Source organism: Mobula birostris, chromosome 3, assembly GCF_030028105.1.
Source record: "Mobula birostris isolate sMobBir1 chromosome 3, sMobBir1.hap1, whole genome shotgun sequence".
NCBI classification, from domain to species: domain Eukaryota; kingdom Metazoa; phylum Chordata; class Chondrichthyes; order Myliobatiformes; family Myliobatidae; genus Mobula; species Mobula birostris.
In genome coordinates, this window is record NC_092372.1 from 35,431,776 (window position 1) to 35,449,206 (window position 17,431).

General features: G+C 38.7%; 1 protein-coding gene across 2 annotated transcripts in view; it reads right to left on the reverse strand.

The window, feature by feature from the left end:
- Positions 1-7,191: 7,191 nt before the first annotated feature.
- The window catches only part of stoml2 (stomatin (EPB72)-like 2), a 46,550-nt gene continuing 36,310 nt past the window's right edge, over positions 7,192-17,431 (reverse strand). For both annotated transcript variants that reach the window (XM_072252469.1, XM_072252470.1), the window contains 5 exons: positions 16,135-16,269; positions 14,969-15,113; positions 14,249-14,328; positions 14,001-14,129; positions 7,192-7,848 (listed from right to left, as the gene is read on the reverse strand). In XM_072252469.1, coding sequence (XP_072108570.1) covers positions 7,744-7,848; positions 14,001-14,129; positions 14,249-14,328; positions 14,969-15,113; positions 16,135-16,269 — 594 coding nt within the window. In that variant the 3' untranslated portion in view covers positions 7,192-7,743. The remainder of the gene's footprint in view (positions 7,849-14,000; positions 14,130-14,248; positions 14,329-14,968; positions 15,114-16,134; positions 16,270-17,431) is intronic.

Consider the following 17,431-nt stretch of genomic DNA (forward strand, 5'->3'; position numbering starts at 1 on the left):
AACAGACATGACAGAGTGATGGAATACTCTCCAAATTTGACATCGTGGTGCCATAAAAACAACCTCTTAATGTCAGCAAGACCAAGGAGCTGATTATTGACTTCAGGGGGAGGAAACCAGAGGTCCATGAGCCTGTCCTCATTGGAGAATTGGTGGTGGAGTGGGTCATCAATTTAAAATTCCTTGGTGTTATTATTTTGTAGGAGCCGTCCTGGCCCAGTTCGTAAATAATATTACAAGGAAATAAAGGCAATCCCTCTCGCCCTCTAGTTCCTTAAGAGTTTACAAGGATTCAGCAAGACATCTAAAACTTTGACCAACTTCTATAGATGTACAGTGGAAATTAGAGATGTTGATGTTCATGCCATCAAGTTGAAGACTAGCCAGATGGGATATGAGGGGTTGCTCCTCCAACCTGAGTGTGGCCTCTTGAAATGTTCCACAGCCTGAAGACTCACTTTCAAGGCCTCATCATCTCATGTTCTTAATATTTACTGTTTGTTTGTTTATTTATTTATTATTTCTTTTTGTATTTGCACAGTTTGTGTCTTTTGCACACTGATTGAATGCCCAAGTTGGTGTAGTCTTTCATTGGTTCTATTATGGTTATTATTCTATTATAGATTTATTGAGTATGCCCACAAGAAAATGAATCTCAGGGTGATGTATATGTACTTCGATAATGAATTTGTTTTGAACTTTGAGACCGTTTGATGGCACTTCGTCAATCATGCAGACTAGTCATTCCATTAATCACTGTGGGACAGTGGTTTCAGTGAGTATCCTTGAAAAAATCTTCACCCAGTCAACTGCAGCAGCACCTTCCGAACCCAAACCTTTTACCACCAATGAGGACAAGGGCCGCAGGCACATGGACATCTCTTCCTGGGTGTTACCCTCCCAAATGCACCATCCTCACTAGGAAATATATTGATTTTTCTTTATCACTACTGGAATGCCATCCACAACAGCAGTGTTGGGCGACCCTAGGAAGAATGACAGCAATTGTTCAAACAGGTGGCTTACGAATACTGTATCTTGATGATTGATTGATTGATGATCAGCAATAAATTTAACAAAACATACAAATCACATAAAATGCTGAAAGAACTCGGAAGGACAGGCAGCATCTATGGAGAGGAACTGATGAAGCGTTTTGGCCCAAACATCGACTCTTTTTTCCTTTCCATTAGTGGCTGCCTGACCTGCTCAGTTCTTCCAACATTGTGTATTTCTCTGAATTTCTCATGTTTAAAACATATACAGTACATTTGAACATTTATATGTAGCATGTGGTGATGAACTAGAATTTGTTACCTCCTTTCTCCTCATTCTACTCTCATTGTCCCTTCTGTTCAACATTGTATCCCTCACTCCCTCTCCCCCTTCCTCTTCCCATCCTAACCATTTCCTGTTTCCCTCTCCCTCCCTGTCATGTACTATTTAAGAGGTTTAAGTCTCTTTGATTCATATCTCTTTAAGAGCTGGATGGATTACAATTGCTCTGCGATACCATGAGAACTGTGAGAATTTGCAGCCCATCCATACAAATGGAACTGACATTGTGTATTTCACTGTTGTTACACAAGGAACTCAACAACGCTGTTTTATGATGTTCGCAATTGAATTCTGTGTTCTAGCAGCTCTCACAAACAGGTCAAAACATTGGTATGCAGTATGACTCAGTCTTATTTTAATACCCCAGAACCACAAAGAAATGGAACAATTTGTACATCCACATTTGCTACAACACTAATCACAGTCTTTAATGATTTGTAAATATCTTCGATGCAGTTATTTATCTGCTACCAGCAAACGTGTGGAAATTAGATGCAGCTGGAAAAAATATATAATTTAATTAAAACAACAGTTCCCTAATTATTAATGGGAGAGGAGAAGGAAGAGGGAAAGATGGAGCAGGAATGGATAGGTAGAATGTGGGAGGGAAGGGACAATGAGGTTAGAAAAAGAGAGAGAAAGCAGCAAATGCAAGGTCATGGCATGCTAGATAAAAACATGCCTCCACACATCCCTCCTGCGTGTTTCTTCTGTAAATTTATTCTGGATTCCCAATAAGCCTTGAGAAGACGGTAAAGAACGGCCTCCTCAAATCACTGCAGCCCTACTGTGAAGGTACCCCATGTTGGTGAAGTCAAATCAACATCTATTTCCCATCCCTAGTAATTGTACTCCAGTATAATACAAATGACTGCCTCAATTTAACTTTTTTAGAGCACACTTCAGAGTCCATGGTGTTGGTATGTGATTAGAATTACATTAGGCCAGATTAGGTATATACTGGGCTTCGTTCCCTGTGGAATTAGAGAATCCATGGAATTATCAACTCTATTCTCCTATAAATAGAAATATAGAAACAGTTAATGCTGTAACTTGAAGGAAAGATCAGCCAAGGCTGTTGGAGCCAGCACCACATTGTTGACTTTGCCTCTTTATATTTCTGCAATCATTAATTTTTTTCACTTTTTGCTCAGGGCAAATTAGTGTTGTTCTTTACTGATTATAGCTTCTACTTCAAGGTGAAATGATTAAGCTCAGTGAGACTCTTTAATGAAGCAACTAGGCTCTTCCAAGCACGTCACTATAAAGACGCCTGATGTTATAAAGTCACAACGTATCACTTCAATAGTTTGAACACACTATTTTTGTTTGGTGCCTCCAGCTACATAGGTATTACGTCTCAGTAATATTTGTATCAGAAAGTTAATCAGATCAGTTTTGCATAACACAAAGTTATTAGCAGGGTATAAAAAACTAAAGGAAATATACAGGGATGCTAAAGTTTTGAATTATTGCATCATTCTTGCATGTAGCTTTGTTTCAGATTCTTTTCAAAGGAACTAAAATCCATCTGCATGTCGTCTGTAAAACATTTGTTAGTCATTTTATGGCCCAGAACAGCAATTCATTTACTTTCTGAATGACACCAATTTGTTCTCTTTTCACTTTACATTCATTTTTTGCAATTTAAAAATAATATTTTTGTTCATTCTATTTCAGTCCATTCCTTTTTCTAATAGGTTTTGATCTAGTAGGATTTTAATTTCTGAATTAACATTCATTCTCATCATTTTAGAATACTTTTTCATAACTAGCTCACTTAAATGAATAACTATAATATTTGGCACTTGTGATGTTTCAAATATGCTGCATATGCTCAGCAGGTCAGATTGTGTCAGTGGAAAGAGAAACAGTTAACATTTCAGGTCAGGCTTCATCAGAACTGGGAAAGTAAGAAAACAAGTTAGTATTCAGTTGCAGGGAGGATGCGGAAAGGATGACCAGAACAAAGGAAGCATCTGTGATGAGGTGATGTGTTGAAAATTTAAAAAGCTTGACTCTGTTACAGTAACCATGAAACTATGAGGCTGTTGTGCAGCCATTGTGATTCAGTGTCAAAAGTAAGAAATCTGTCATCTTTACTCAGCCTGGTCTATATTTGCATCCAAACCCATCCAAATAATTGACTTTAATTGCTTTGTGTGTTCAGTACCATTTGGGGATAGAGAATATATTCTTATATTGCCAGTGATGGGGAAAAATATAGAAAATTCTCTAAACAATATTTAAAAATGCCCTGGTGTTCATGGATAATGATCCCATGCAACACATCTGAGAACATTTCTGCACCTTTAACATTAGCTGGCTTTCCTTGTCTGCAAGTTCTCCAGGAACACAGGAGAACACACATCATAGTACAATAGTCTGTTTTATTATTTTGTACATTATTGCACATTGGTAAATTATTGTGTATATTATTATTCCGTACTTTATAATTAGTTAAGTCTGCACATTGCTGCGTGTTTTTAAATGTTGCTGCTGTAATGAAAGAATTTCCCACTCGGGATCAATACTTATTATTATGTCAGGGTTACACTAAGGATAAATTGCAAATGTCACCTGCATCTAGGATAGTGAGAGGGAACGTTGTCCCTTGTTCATCAAAGCAATGAAATGAGGGTAGATGTGAGTATGCGTGCACAGGCAAAGGAATGTAAGCAATGTGAAATGTATGACCATGGGGTATGCCCATGAAGTCAGGTTGTGTGAATGGAGAGAAAAACTGAGTCATTCTCATACCATCCAAGAAGGCATATGATCAAATGTGCCCCTTCTAATGGAGACAGAGGAAGTAGTTACCTGAAGTTGTTGAAGACAATATTGAATTCAGAAGGTTGTAACATACCCAAGCAAACTTCAGTATAATGGCATGGGCACGTGAGGTCGAATCACACATTTCTCTGCTCCCATCAAGCAGAATATACAAAAGCCTGAAAGCATGTACTACCAGGCTCAAGGACAACTTCTATCCCACTGTTATCAATCTCTTGAATATACCTGTTGTACGATAAGGTGGACTTTCGACCACACAATCTACCTTATTATAATCTTGCACTTCATTGTTTACCTGAACTGCACCTTCTCTATATTTTTGTACTTTATTCTGCATTGTTATTGTTTTACCTCATTCTACCTCAGTGCAGATTTGATCTGCACAAACAGTATGCAATACAAACTTTTCACTGATCTTGGTTAATGAAACAATAATAAACCAATATCTACACCGTATATCTGGTTTAATCTATTATGTCATTTTAAGTCAAAGTATTTTATAACGTGAGGAAAATTTATTACCTTTTCCTCAAAAATAAAGATTCAGGACCCAAAAATTGCTGTCTTTATAGAGTAATGGCAACAAATTCCAAACATTTAATGTAATATGAGACTTGCAAACAGGGAAAGCCAGCTAATGTTACAGTTGCAGAATGGTTCTCATGTGTTGCATGGGATCATCATATATAAACATAGTTAAATATTGATTAGAGGATTTTCTGTATTTTTTTCCATCACTGGCAATATCAGAATATATTCGCTATCCCCAAATGGTACTGAATACACAAAGCAGTTAAGAGTCAACTATCTGGATAGGTCTGGATTCAAATATAGACGAGGCTGAGTAAGGATGACAGATCTCTTTCTTTGACAGACATGAGTGAATCAGGATGGCTTCACAACAACCTCGCAGTTTCATGGTTACTGTAACAGACGAGTTTTTTTTAAGAATTAAACAAATTTAAGTTTTCAACTCTTCTGCCATAAAATAACCATTCCTTTACCAACAATCCCGAAATATGCAAGGAAGCACTATCTTTGCACTGTTGAAGTACTGGCAAAAATGTAAAGATGACTGCAGCTGTCAGAGGAGAGTTTCAATCAGTCACCTTAATCACCACACTGTTTCATTTGGAGCAAACTTGGATGACAATGCATTATGAGTCACTGCAATGAGAGTTTGAAATAAAAAGGCAGAACTGAAATAGGAACAAAATTCATAGTGAAAAGGTCTCCATCTACCCAACTAAAGCTTTATTATTGTTTTCATATTATTTTGCACTAACAGAAGGGCCCTCAGACACAGAATTAGTCTACAGATATTGATGTATTCTGATAACTATGGTGTTCAAGAAAGACAATTCAACTCAGATTCCTTTGAAAGGTTTTTGATGTAGACAATTCTAAACTAAATGTATTACTGTGTTAGTTATTTAATTTAAAAACTTTCAGCAATAAACTATTTATTAAGGATTTGTCTTTGGGGTTTAAATAAAGTTGGTTGTGTCATATACTCTCTTCTATTCTTGATTAGTCTAGCAGTGATCCTTATAAAAAATAATATAATAAAGTCTTACCATTTATTACATACAATTGCCAAGTTAAAATGCTGACCTCTTTTTCCCAAGATTATGGGGATTGAAAAAAGTTAATAAGATATTGGGTCAGATTTAAAACTTAGATCAGATACAATTTCAAATGCAGTAAACAGTGAACCTGTGAACAGAGGATTTAACTTGGAGCAGAGGTATTATGAGGAATGGATAACAACTCAAATTCATTACTTAGAGGTCTTAGAAAGCTAAAACATTCTCCCAGTGGAAGCCAAAGAAAAGAGTTAATTCTATTCAGCTCAAAGGTTGTTCTAATTTGGAACTCATGCTAAATTAAAATAACAGAACTTCAACCTACTCGTTCTGTATCATGGCCAACTACCCATGGATCTTAAACCATTCATCTCAATTTACACCTTAGACATTTATTTCTACTGCAAATTTTAATCTGCCTGGTTGATACAGAGTTGCTTTTAATTTGTTAAATTGATGAGTAAATACAATGCACTAAGTATTTATATTCTCAACATTTAAATATTAATTCTACTAAGATTCTAAGGTTAATAATCAGTTCAAAACATTTCTTTGACTACTGGCAAGGAAAATTCGATTTATACATCTTCTAATGCGTTGAACAGGATGAAAGGTTATGCAGATGCTAATATAATTCAAACTAGTTGACGTAAGGCACTTCAACGAGCCAGATTTAGCCATTAAATCTTACATGTGAACCAAATAATTCATTCCAGAAGATTCATTGGTGCAGAGTGAAGGTGGCAAGTTGAGCTCAATATCATGCCCTCAGGAATATTCTTGTATTAATCTTTTACAAATGTTACCTTGAAATTGTGTCTGCCAGCCAGTTGTTCAAAGATAAAAGCCAATTAAAAATCCTGTATGATATAAAACACTTGACAGTAAAACATCAACCACACTATAGCTTGTACAGCAAGAGCATAATTTGAGTAATTTTTTCTTTCTCTCCAATACTGCTTTGCTTAATTTTCAACCATAAGCGTGAGCAGATGGCCTGTTTGCAGGCTGCTATTGATGCATTTTGAGAAGGGAGGAAAGTATTATCTAATAAAAGAAAAAAAATATACATTTGCCAGATCATGATTCACAGGCAGATTCTGCCAATGTGCAAATTTGGCAAAAAAAAACCTCAGTTTAGCAGATACAATTACTGAAACTCCTTTGAACTTCACATTTAATTAATTACCTCAGCGTTCACTTCTCAACTGGTGTGATGGAATTCAGACTTGCTGATCCAGATTCATAGCCCAGACAACTGGGTATTGGTCCCATACCAATACCAGGTTGTCGGAAATAAACAGTTTCAAAGAATGGGCTCTTAAATTACTTCAAACATGCAGTTTAAGTAAATATCCTGTTATACAATAATGGTTGTATTAACACATTTTTAAATTGTTTTGGAACTATAAATCATTTCCTGTTTTAAAAGATGAAAAAAAAGAATGAGTTGCAATATGTTTGCTGCAATGCATCATGTTAAATTTTCTGTGTATTTTAATTGCATACATTTATCACAAATATATCAGATTTGTCATAATAGTTACATTTATTCCAAATAGTACCTTTTGTTTCTCCTTTCCATTTTTCTGACTTTCTCCTTCACACACAAACCCTTTCCCGCTTGAGGTTAACATCTCACATTTGGATCATCCCAAATACAATTGTTCATTTTTATCCCCACTTGAAAACAATATGAATAATTACATGACAAAACAAAAATACCAAGACCACATTTACTTTTGAGGGTCAAAAAGAAATTATTAAACATTTATTTCTCAGGAAAATTTACAAACTCCTCCAAACCAATTCAACCATTTTTTTTCTTATATCCATGATGGGAGTTCAACGGAAGGCATATAAGCTACAGGCAGCCAACAATATCAATTCTTCCATGAGTATAAAATTGGTTGTGTCATGAATGAAACATATCTTCATCTCAGAACAGTCAGAGAAATTCTGCAATTTTAATTTTCATTTGTCATTCAGTTGAAACCTCAGGTTGTTATGTCTCTGAATAACATGTTCAGTTGCCACTGGCTAGTGATGATTCATCAGTATGAGCAGTGTCTCTTGTCAGTTTCTCTTTCGCTGTTTCCGGTTTATAGAGGGCACTGTAAATTCCCATGGCCTTTAATGTATAAATGGAGATAATTAATATTCTTTCCAAAGAGCAGTCCAGGGAAAGCAATGACAGCAAATACAGTATGTAATTTAAACATACAGAATACACAATAAACACAGAAAACACAAGTACATTGGCATTAAAAGCCAAATGCTCAGACTTACTGTTAACGACAAAATCAGTAATACTGAAATCCTACCAAATAAAGACAGTGCAGTAAATCCGACAGAGCAGGAAGTGTTTCCAGGATTGAGAAACAAATTAGAGTGAGTTAACAAAAATAACCCAAAGGAATCATGGACAATTAGACCACAGGTTGATCTTCCATATCAATAACTTGGGAATAATCATTAGAGGGTCAAGTTCGCAATTTTGATTATTTTGCACTAAACTTTCATGGAAAGGGTAAATACTTGACATTTTGTTTGATGCTTTTGTTCACATTCACATCAGGTTTTACGAATGAAGAATGAGAACCAAATGCTTGAATTTTTGCCAGTATTTACAGAAACTTTTAAAAAGGCAAACAAAAATGAAACCCAAGATAATAGGGAACATAATTTTTAAACCTATTTCTGATATGCCTGCAACAATATTCTGTATTTACATTCCTGGGCACTATAGCATGCAAATCCAGGACACAATGACACTGACAAGCAAATTTCCAGAAGTTTCAGCCAACAGTTGGCACAATATGGGTCATTAATCTTAACATTACATACTTCTGAAGATTACTCATAATTGAACAAGACACTTGGACCTTGGTTTCCAAGCTTTTCTGCCATCTCTCTTCCCTTTCTCCATCTCTCTGTCTCCATCACTGGAGGCAAACTGTCTAACGCTATCTTTTATAAACCCATTAATTCCAAGTCCTTTGTTTCTGCCACATCTGTTCCCAGGATGAGGCTTTCTTTTCCAGGACACCAGATATGTCCTCCTTCTTCAAAGAATGGGGTTTCCTTTCCTTTACCAATGATGCTGCTCTCACCTGCATCTCCTCCATTTCCCACACATCTGCACTCAACCTATCTTTCTGCTACAACAGGGATAGAGTTCATCTTGTCATCTACCTCATGAGCCTCCGCATCCAACACACCATTCTCCGCAACTTCCACAATTTTCAAAGGGACCCTACCACCAAACACATCTTAACCCCAGCCCCACTCTCCACTGTTCCCTCCGTGATTCCCTTGTCCATTCGTCCTTCCCCACTAATCTCCCTCCTGGCACTTATCCCCGCAAGTGGCTACACCTGCCCATTCACCTCCTCCCTCACATCAATTCAGGGCCCCAATCAGTTCTTCCAGGTGAGGCAACACTTCACCTGCAAATCTGTAGGGGTTGTCTACTATATCTTGTGCTCCTGGTGCAATCTTCTCTACATTAGTAAGATCTGATGTCGTGTACTGTAGATTGGGGGGACAACTTTGTTGAGCACCTCAACTCCTTCCACAAAAAACAGAATTTGCCAGTGGCCAACCATTTCAATTCCTATCCTCGTTCCTGTTCTAACATGTCTGTCTGTCCTTGGCCTCCTCTTATGCCACGGTGAGGCCACTCTCAAGTTACAGGAGTAACATGTTAAGGTAGCCTCCAACCTGATGACATGAACACGAATTTCTCCAACTTCCTGTATTTTTTTTCTCTCCTTCTTCTTCATTCTATCACTCTAGTAATCCCACTGCAATGTGACCCCCAACCTATCCAGTGCCCTTATTGTGGTAACAACTCAAGGTAATTTAAAGGAACTTTATCAAACACACTCTGATGTTTACCCAGGAAAAAATCAACTGAAATGAGGCTCACTCTAAGGGGGAAGAGTGGTTAAGAGGGAGGAACATTTAGGAAGGAACTTCCGAGCTTGGGTGCCAGCAGTTGAGGATACAAAATGTGGAGCAATTAAAACTGGGTATATTCAAAAGGAAGGAGATTGCATGGTCTAAGGAGGTTACTCACAAATCATGCACGTGTGATGCATTTTATTTGGTGCCATCTTTAATCCCAGTTTTCAGGATGCTTTTTGAAGTTTTGCACAGGGTATCTCATCAGCAAAGCCATCTCCTCACATCACTCAAATAGTGTCAGTTGTGTGTTTATGAAAACACTTGCTATTTTCTTTAATGGTCGTTGGCAACCTGCATTCTTACTCAACAGCCATCTCAATCAATGTTTCCTTTATACAACAGATAATTCAGTACTTCCTCTCTATATTTATTATAGAGTGGAAAGGAAACATAAGCCAGAAACATAACACAAGCAGCTTCACTTTTAGCTTCAACATAATTTTATCAACAAATAAACTTAATCTGGAGTTGTGATACCAGACCTACAGATTTTATTTCATTAAATCTTGTTTTCGCTATATGTCTTCAATTTATCTTTGAAACTTCTTTTTATTCCTCATTGCCACATATTTAGCTTAGGTAAGCCACTGAAATAAAGTCTTTAGATGTTACTCTTCTTTTGCCTTCACCTCTCAAATGTGACCTCAAATCAGTTTTGGTCATCACTTTCCAAGTCTTCTTCAAGTTATTTTCCATTTTATTTCTATGGTCAATTACTTAATTATCTCAGGGTCATTCTCAAAACTGTAATCAAATATTTATATTACTATTATGGGTTTGACAATTAGACTGTAGGGGGCTCTGGACAGAGGTTGTACCTTTGATGTCTGACAGCTGCACGCCATCTAGTAGAGTGGACAGGCATCACTGGTCCTCATTCATCTCTAAATCTCTCACATCTGCCTCCAAGTGGCACACCCTGGTACACTGCTTCAGCTGGCGGTCTAAATGACGTGACGGGTGGTGTTAACACAGCACCACCTGGCGAAGGACCTTGTCAACGGAGTCACCAGCCGGTGGACGACTTCCCTGAAGAACTACAATGGCCATGTGTTCCAGACCGGGGCGAGCCACTGAGTCGGAGGGCATCGGCTATGGTCTGGCCTGGAGCAGCATGGATGCCGCCAGGCCTCACCAACCAAAGACAAGTGACATGATGCACACAGCAATAGACCGCATACCGGATTGGTGGTCGCCCGGGTCACCAAGGACCTCATCATCTGTTGCACGCCAGGGCGAAGGTGTTAAGTAGGCTACTGATGTAGGTGCACCACAGAAGATTTGTGGAGAGACTACATCTCATTAGCCACACAGAATGTGAGAACACTTGCTCAAGCAGGAAAACTGCAGGAGCTCGCATATGAGCTAGAGAGGTATATATGGCACATCATGGGACTCCGCAAAGTCAAACTACAGTGGAGAATTTGACAAATGTGCCAATGGCGTAGGATTTCTTGTCAACATCAAGAAATCAGTACTCGTGTACCACCCAGTCTCCAACAGGGTTATTTCCACTCGCCCTAGAACAGCACCTTTCAACATCACAGTAATACAAGCTACGCACCAACAACTGACTATGAAGATGACTAGGTACAGGAATTCTACACCCAACTCCAGGGCATTGTTGACAAGGTGGACAAAAAGGACATTCTAATCATCCACAGGGACTCGAATGCCAAGGTGAGCGCAGACGTACTGGAAGACTGGAAGGAATTCTGCGGCCCCTCATGTAATGCCGTAACCAACGAGCAAGGATTGTGCCTACTTGGTTTTGCCAGCTACAACAACGTGGTGTTTGCGTACACCCTTGGAGAGCACAAGGCATCACGACCCTGGACCTGGCATGCACCCTATGGAATACATCACAGCCAGACTAATTACATACTGGTGCAGAACTGGTTTTGGTCTGGGATCAAGACAGCCACAACAAAGATGTTCCCAGGTACGGGTATTGGAAGTGACCACGACCTGGTGATAATGAACTTTAGAATCAGGCTGAAGAAAGTCAAGAAGCCTAAGAGCATCAGAATGAAATTCAACTTGGACAGATTCCATCGCCGATTCCTTCAAAGTCACAGTTGGAAAATTTGCCCCACTGCTGATGCCTGACGAAAATTCTGATGTGTTGACAGCTAAGTTCAGTGAAGTGATGATAGAAACAGCCAATGAGATACTTGGAAATCACTTGCCAGAAAACCCAATCCTGGATAACAGGGAAGATCCTGGAAATGTGTGACACTAGACGAGACCTGAAGAGAACTAAGAACAGAACAACTGGAGCTGTAGCGCATCAGCAAGATGATCAGGAAAAAGCATGATCAAGGCCAAGGAAGATTGGATTAAGAGACAGTGTACAGAGATAGAAGATAGCCTGAACAAAAACATTTCAAATTATGAACAGTCACAAGTCAACACCTTCCAAGACAAAGAAGGAAACTGTCTCACAGAAGGTGAAGACATTTTCAACATATGGACTGAGTATTGTTCAGATCTTTACAACCATCAGACCCAAGGAGACCCCAGCATACTCGCAAGCCAAGACTTGTCAAACAACAATGACTTTCCAATTCTGCGGGAAGAAGTAGAAGCAGTCATAAGATCGCAGAAGAATGGGAAAGGTGCAGGAATAGACAACGTCCCAGCTAAGCTGATAAAACATAGAGGAGAAACAGTGAAAGGCATCCTCACCAATATCTGCAACAAAATCTGGCAGACCAGGGAATGGCCCATGCCCTGGAAAACAAATCACTCATCATCTCCATCCCCAAGAAAGGCAATTTACAGCAGTGCCAGAATTATAGAGCCACAAGTCTTACCAACCATGCAAGCAAAGTGATGTTGAAAGTCATCTTGAACAGACTGAAACCACAGGCAGAAGAAATAGTCGCCAAAGAGCAGGCTGGATTCAGAAGTGGAAGAAGTACAACAGAACAGATATTCAACCTCTGAGTACTGTGCGAGATACACAACCAACATCAACAGGACATCTTCCACGTGTTCATAGACTTCAAGAAGGCATTCGATAGGGTGTGGCATGATGCACTCTGGGCCACAATGAAGAGACACAACAAGGGCCAGAAGCTGATCCAAACCATCAAGTAGTTCTACACCAAGGCTAGCAGTGCGGTACTTGTTCAAGGAACAGTTGGAGAGTAGTTCCACACCTTGTTGGGAGTCTGACAAGGCTGCCTCCTTTCACGCAAGCTCTTCAACATTTTCCTAGAGCAAATAATGACAGATGCCCTGGGAGACCTTATTGGTACAGTCAGCATTGGAGGACAGATCATAACCAACCTCAGGTTCGCTGATACCATTGATGGGCTGGCAGGAAGTGAGTCTGCCTTGTGATACATCTACCAGATACGGCACGGAGGTCAGCGCAGAGAAAACCAAGCTAATAAGAAACAATGAGGAGCCAATCACGACAAAAATTATAGTCAGTGGACGAGAACTAGAGACTGTCAAACAGTTCAAGTGTCTTAGCGCCATCATCAACCAAGAAGGATCAAAGCCTGAAGTCCTTGCAAGGACAGCCCAAACAACAGCAACACAGGCTAAACTAAAATCAATCAGGAGAGACAATAACATTGCTCACAGATCCAAGTTGAAACTCCTGGATGAAGTTGTGCTCTCCATCTTCTTGTATGCATGCAAATCATGGACTTTGACAACAGAACTGCAAAAGAAGATCCAGGCAGTAGTAATGAGATGCTTCAGAAGGCTCCTCGGCATCTCCTATACAGGCCATGTCTCAAGCAACAAAGTATGAAGAACCATCACCCGACAGTAAAAGATCGACTGTCCCCAGTAAACAAGCAGAAACCAAGAAGGTATGGTCAAATGGACGCTCAAAGACCGTTCTTCAGGGAAAAGAAAAAGGAGAAGAAATAGATAAACAACATTGTAGAGTGGACTGGAAGGAGCTTTGCCGCAAACTCAGGCACTCGTCCACAGTTATGAGAGATGGCGACAACTGATGCAGCGCTCATCTGTACAGTGCCCCTACGACCCTGACAGTTTGCAGGATCCATAACCGGAACGGTATACACAAAGCAGTCCAAAGAGATGCTCATTTGCTAATTTTTTTAAAGTGCATGATAAAAGTTATCTGTACTTAAGTTGCATTTGTGCAGTTTATTTCCATGAGAGGGTGTCAACACAGCTACAAGAATCCCTGTGAAAGTATACAGCATCATTTTCTAAAGGGCATCAAATGCTAGCTTTGGCAGTGATGCCCACATCATGGAAATAAATAAATAATTAATAAAAGACTACTGAAAGGCAGAACACCTTGAAGCTTAAAAGACATCTTACCTGTGACACCATGCTTGTGACATCACCTGTATTTGATGGAAGTAAAATTGTATTTGTCTGCTTGGCCAGGTTACTAAAGGCAGATACATACTGCTCCGCTACAGTCAGTGAAGCTGCTTGATTTCCATACTGTTAATCAAATAAAAGAAAAAACATGAAGTGCAAGTTAATAACATTTTTTTCCACTCTATTGCAATACAAAATCAGAATTGAAAATAATTTAATTCTGTGGATTCATTTGGTCTTACCTGCTGACCCAGGACTTCGGAAAGCAGTTGGATAGATTCTGCTTTTGCTTTTGCTTTTACAAGGACTGCATTGGCTTCACCTATGAACAGGTGAAAGAGTGGAATGTAAGATGTTGTGCACAGGACATTTAGGTAAGAAAGATAACATGAGCAGCTCCACTTTTAGCTTCAACATGAATCTACTAACAAATAAGCTTGATTTGTCAAGTTGTTTATTCTTTCACTGGGAGATACAGATGCCAGATCTAGAGAACAGTTACCTGAGGGCAGCATCATGAAAAGGATCACACACAAAATGCTGAAGGAACTCACCAGGTTAGACAGCATCTATGAAGGGAAATAAACAGGTGATATCACGAGTACTGAAATATCGACTGTTTATTTCCCTCCATAGATGTTGCCTAACCTGCTGTGTCCTTCCAGAATTTTGTATGTTACTCGTTTTTCAGCCTCCGCAGAATTTCTTGTGGCCATACGAAGAATGACATTTTGCTCCCATTATTGACTGCACTTAGAAATCACTAGAAAGACACTTGTTTCTCTAACCTACCAATTGATGCGCAAAAATTATCAGTAATATGCATCACATATATTATTCTTCAAAATACTTTAGAAATACAGCATACAGAACCTACAATTTGCTGAGAAAATTAATTTCGATAGTGCATGTGGGAGACCTCACAGTAAGAATAACAAGTGGTCCTTCAGCTATGAGCCTACCTGCAGCTTGGTTGATCTTTTCTGCCTTTTCTGCCTCAGAAGCCAGAATTCGAGATCGTTTCTTCCCTTCAGCAACATTGATTTCAGCCTCTCTGGCCCCTTCGGATTCCAGCACAGTAGCACGCTTTTTTCTTTCAGCCTCAACCTATAACAGTGCAATAAAATCAATAATCCACATTCCCTTTATACCATCCAATTGGTGTCAGACAGAACTTTGAAAAAGATAATAAAATAAACAGCACAAAATAACCGTTTCTAACCTGATTCAACTGACATAGAATACAGCTATTTAGTTACAATTTGTTGTATGGAACTGGAATAAACTCCATTGTGCATATACAATAAAGTGAAGAAAGTGGATAAGACTGCGAACATGACTGTAAATGTTCTTCCATCAAGGAGGAAGGAACAATTTTGATGCAGTCTAGCTTTCATGCCCATCCCTGTGGCTGTGTTCCAAATTACTCAACTATATACGTGTATACTGCCAGATGAAACAACATTCCTCCAGATCAAGATGCACAACACAGTATGTATAATTCACATACAACAGAGGTGGGTGTGTTGCAGCTAGTTGGTCATTATGCAGCCATGAAAATAGTCACCAGCTTCCTTCTCTACCATGGAATAGTATCTGGCACAGAGAGAAGTTTAGAAAATGGTGGAAAAATGCAGAGTGCGGAATGCGGGGAATGAAGAAACACACATTTCAGGAACACACACACCAGAAGTAAGTTTTTCACACACAGAGTGGTGGGTGCGTGGAATGGACTGCCGGCGTGGGTGGTGGAGGCGATTACAATAGTTCTGTTAAGAGACTCTTAGCTAGGTACATGTAGCTTAGAAAAATAGAGGGCTATGTGGTAGGGAAATTCTACAGCAGCTCTAGAGTAGGTTACAATGTCGGCACAACATTGTGGGCAGAAGGGCCTGTAATGTGCTGTAGATTTTCTATGTTCTATGTTCTAACTTGCAATATTTAAACAGAGGTTTTCTTAAATTTTTATTGTGGACAAAAAAAAATTTGTAAGAGGTCTAAAATTAGTAATGATGTGATTGTGCCCTCCATCATATATTCTTGATCAATCCAACACTTCCTTGCCACAGAATTTTAATGAACTGATTTTCCTTTATCTTCTTGAAGAAACTTCAAATTGCAAACTTACTTGCATCTGCATAGCTTCTTTCACTTTAGGTGGAACATGGATATCCTTGATCTCATATCTCAAGCAGCGGATTCCCCATGTATCTGCAGCTTGATTTATCTGAGTTACCATATTCATATTCAATACTTCTCTTTCCTGCAAAGCAATGCAAGAGATCTTTGGTCTTCCACATGCAAAATGGAAATTAATTTACTGTGTCAGAGAGATGAATGTCAATTTAAACTGATGAAATTATAGCATTTTCAATACATTTATGTTTTTTTCAAGAATTAGAAAAATGACATAGCATGAGGTTACAATAATGATAGCTTTAATGTTTGGTTCAGTTGGGACATTTTGCATTTTATCAGTGTTTAGTAAATTAGTTAATATCAATCATTTAAAAAATCTGGCAAAAAGATAAGATCAATTTTCATCGTTATTTGGGCTATATAATTGCATCTAAATTGAAACAAATAATTACAGAGGTATGGACTAATGTTATAGGGCTGTGATTTCACTTTAGAGAAATTTGTATGATGAATCCCTAACATTTGTCAGATGTGCTGATAAAGACTGGTCTTAATTCTGCTTCTTTAACAGAGACTGTCTATTTTGTCATTAAGACAGGTGCTTTATTCAAATGTGCACAATTTCCTGAAAAATGCAAAGCTATTAAGTCTCTGGTAATGTTTCCTCTCTGCTGTAATAAAACCACATACTTCACTGAGCAAACCATTTACAGCTGTAGTTAAGGCTAATTGCAATGAATATTTTGTCATGTCTTTTTGCTACAAATGAATCACTTAGCTGGGGAAATAAAGAGTACACCACATTGCTGTAGATTTAGAATCACGCAGAGGCCAGATTAGCTGAGCTGTCCTTAAATGAGGGGTATAAGCGAACCATTTGGGGTTTAAAGGCTAATTTTGTCATTTTACAATAACCATTTATAATTCCAGTTTTTTTTTAATTAAGTGAATTTTAATTCTCACCTACTGTGGTGCACAGGCTTCTGGATTAATAGTTCAGTAATTTAACACTAAAATCTCATTCTCCAATATATTCTGTCCGCAGCACATTTGTCTACATGAAGAAACACACATTATTCTTACAATTCCACCCCACCCCCATTGCCATCCTTGTGAATCTAATCAATTGGAAGGTCACAAAATCATGGACACATCAACTCCATTTTCCGTTCCAAGTCGCATCTCATTTCAATGGTCATTTGTCACTATTGCCTAATCTCTTTCCCTCAAACAATAACAAGAGCCGGATTTTCCATCCTGTATTCCAACTGGTAGCACTGCACTAC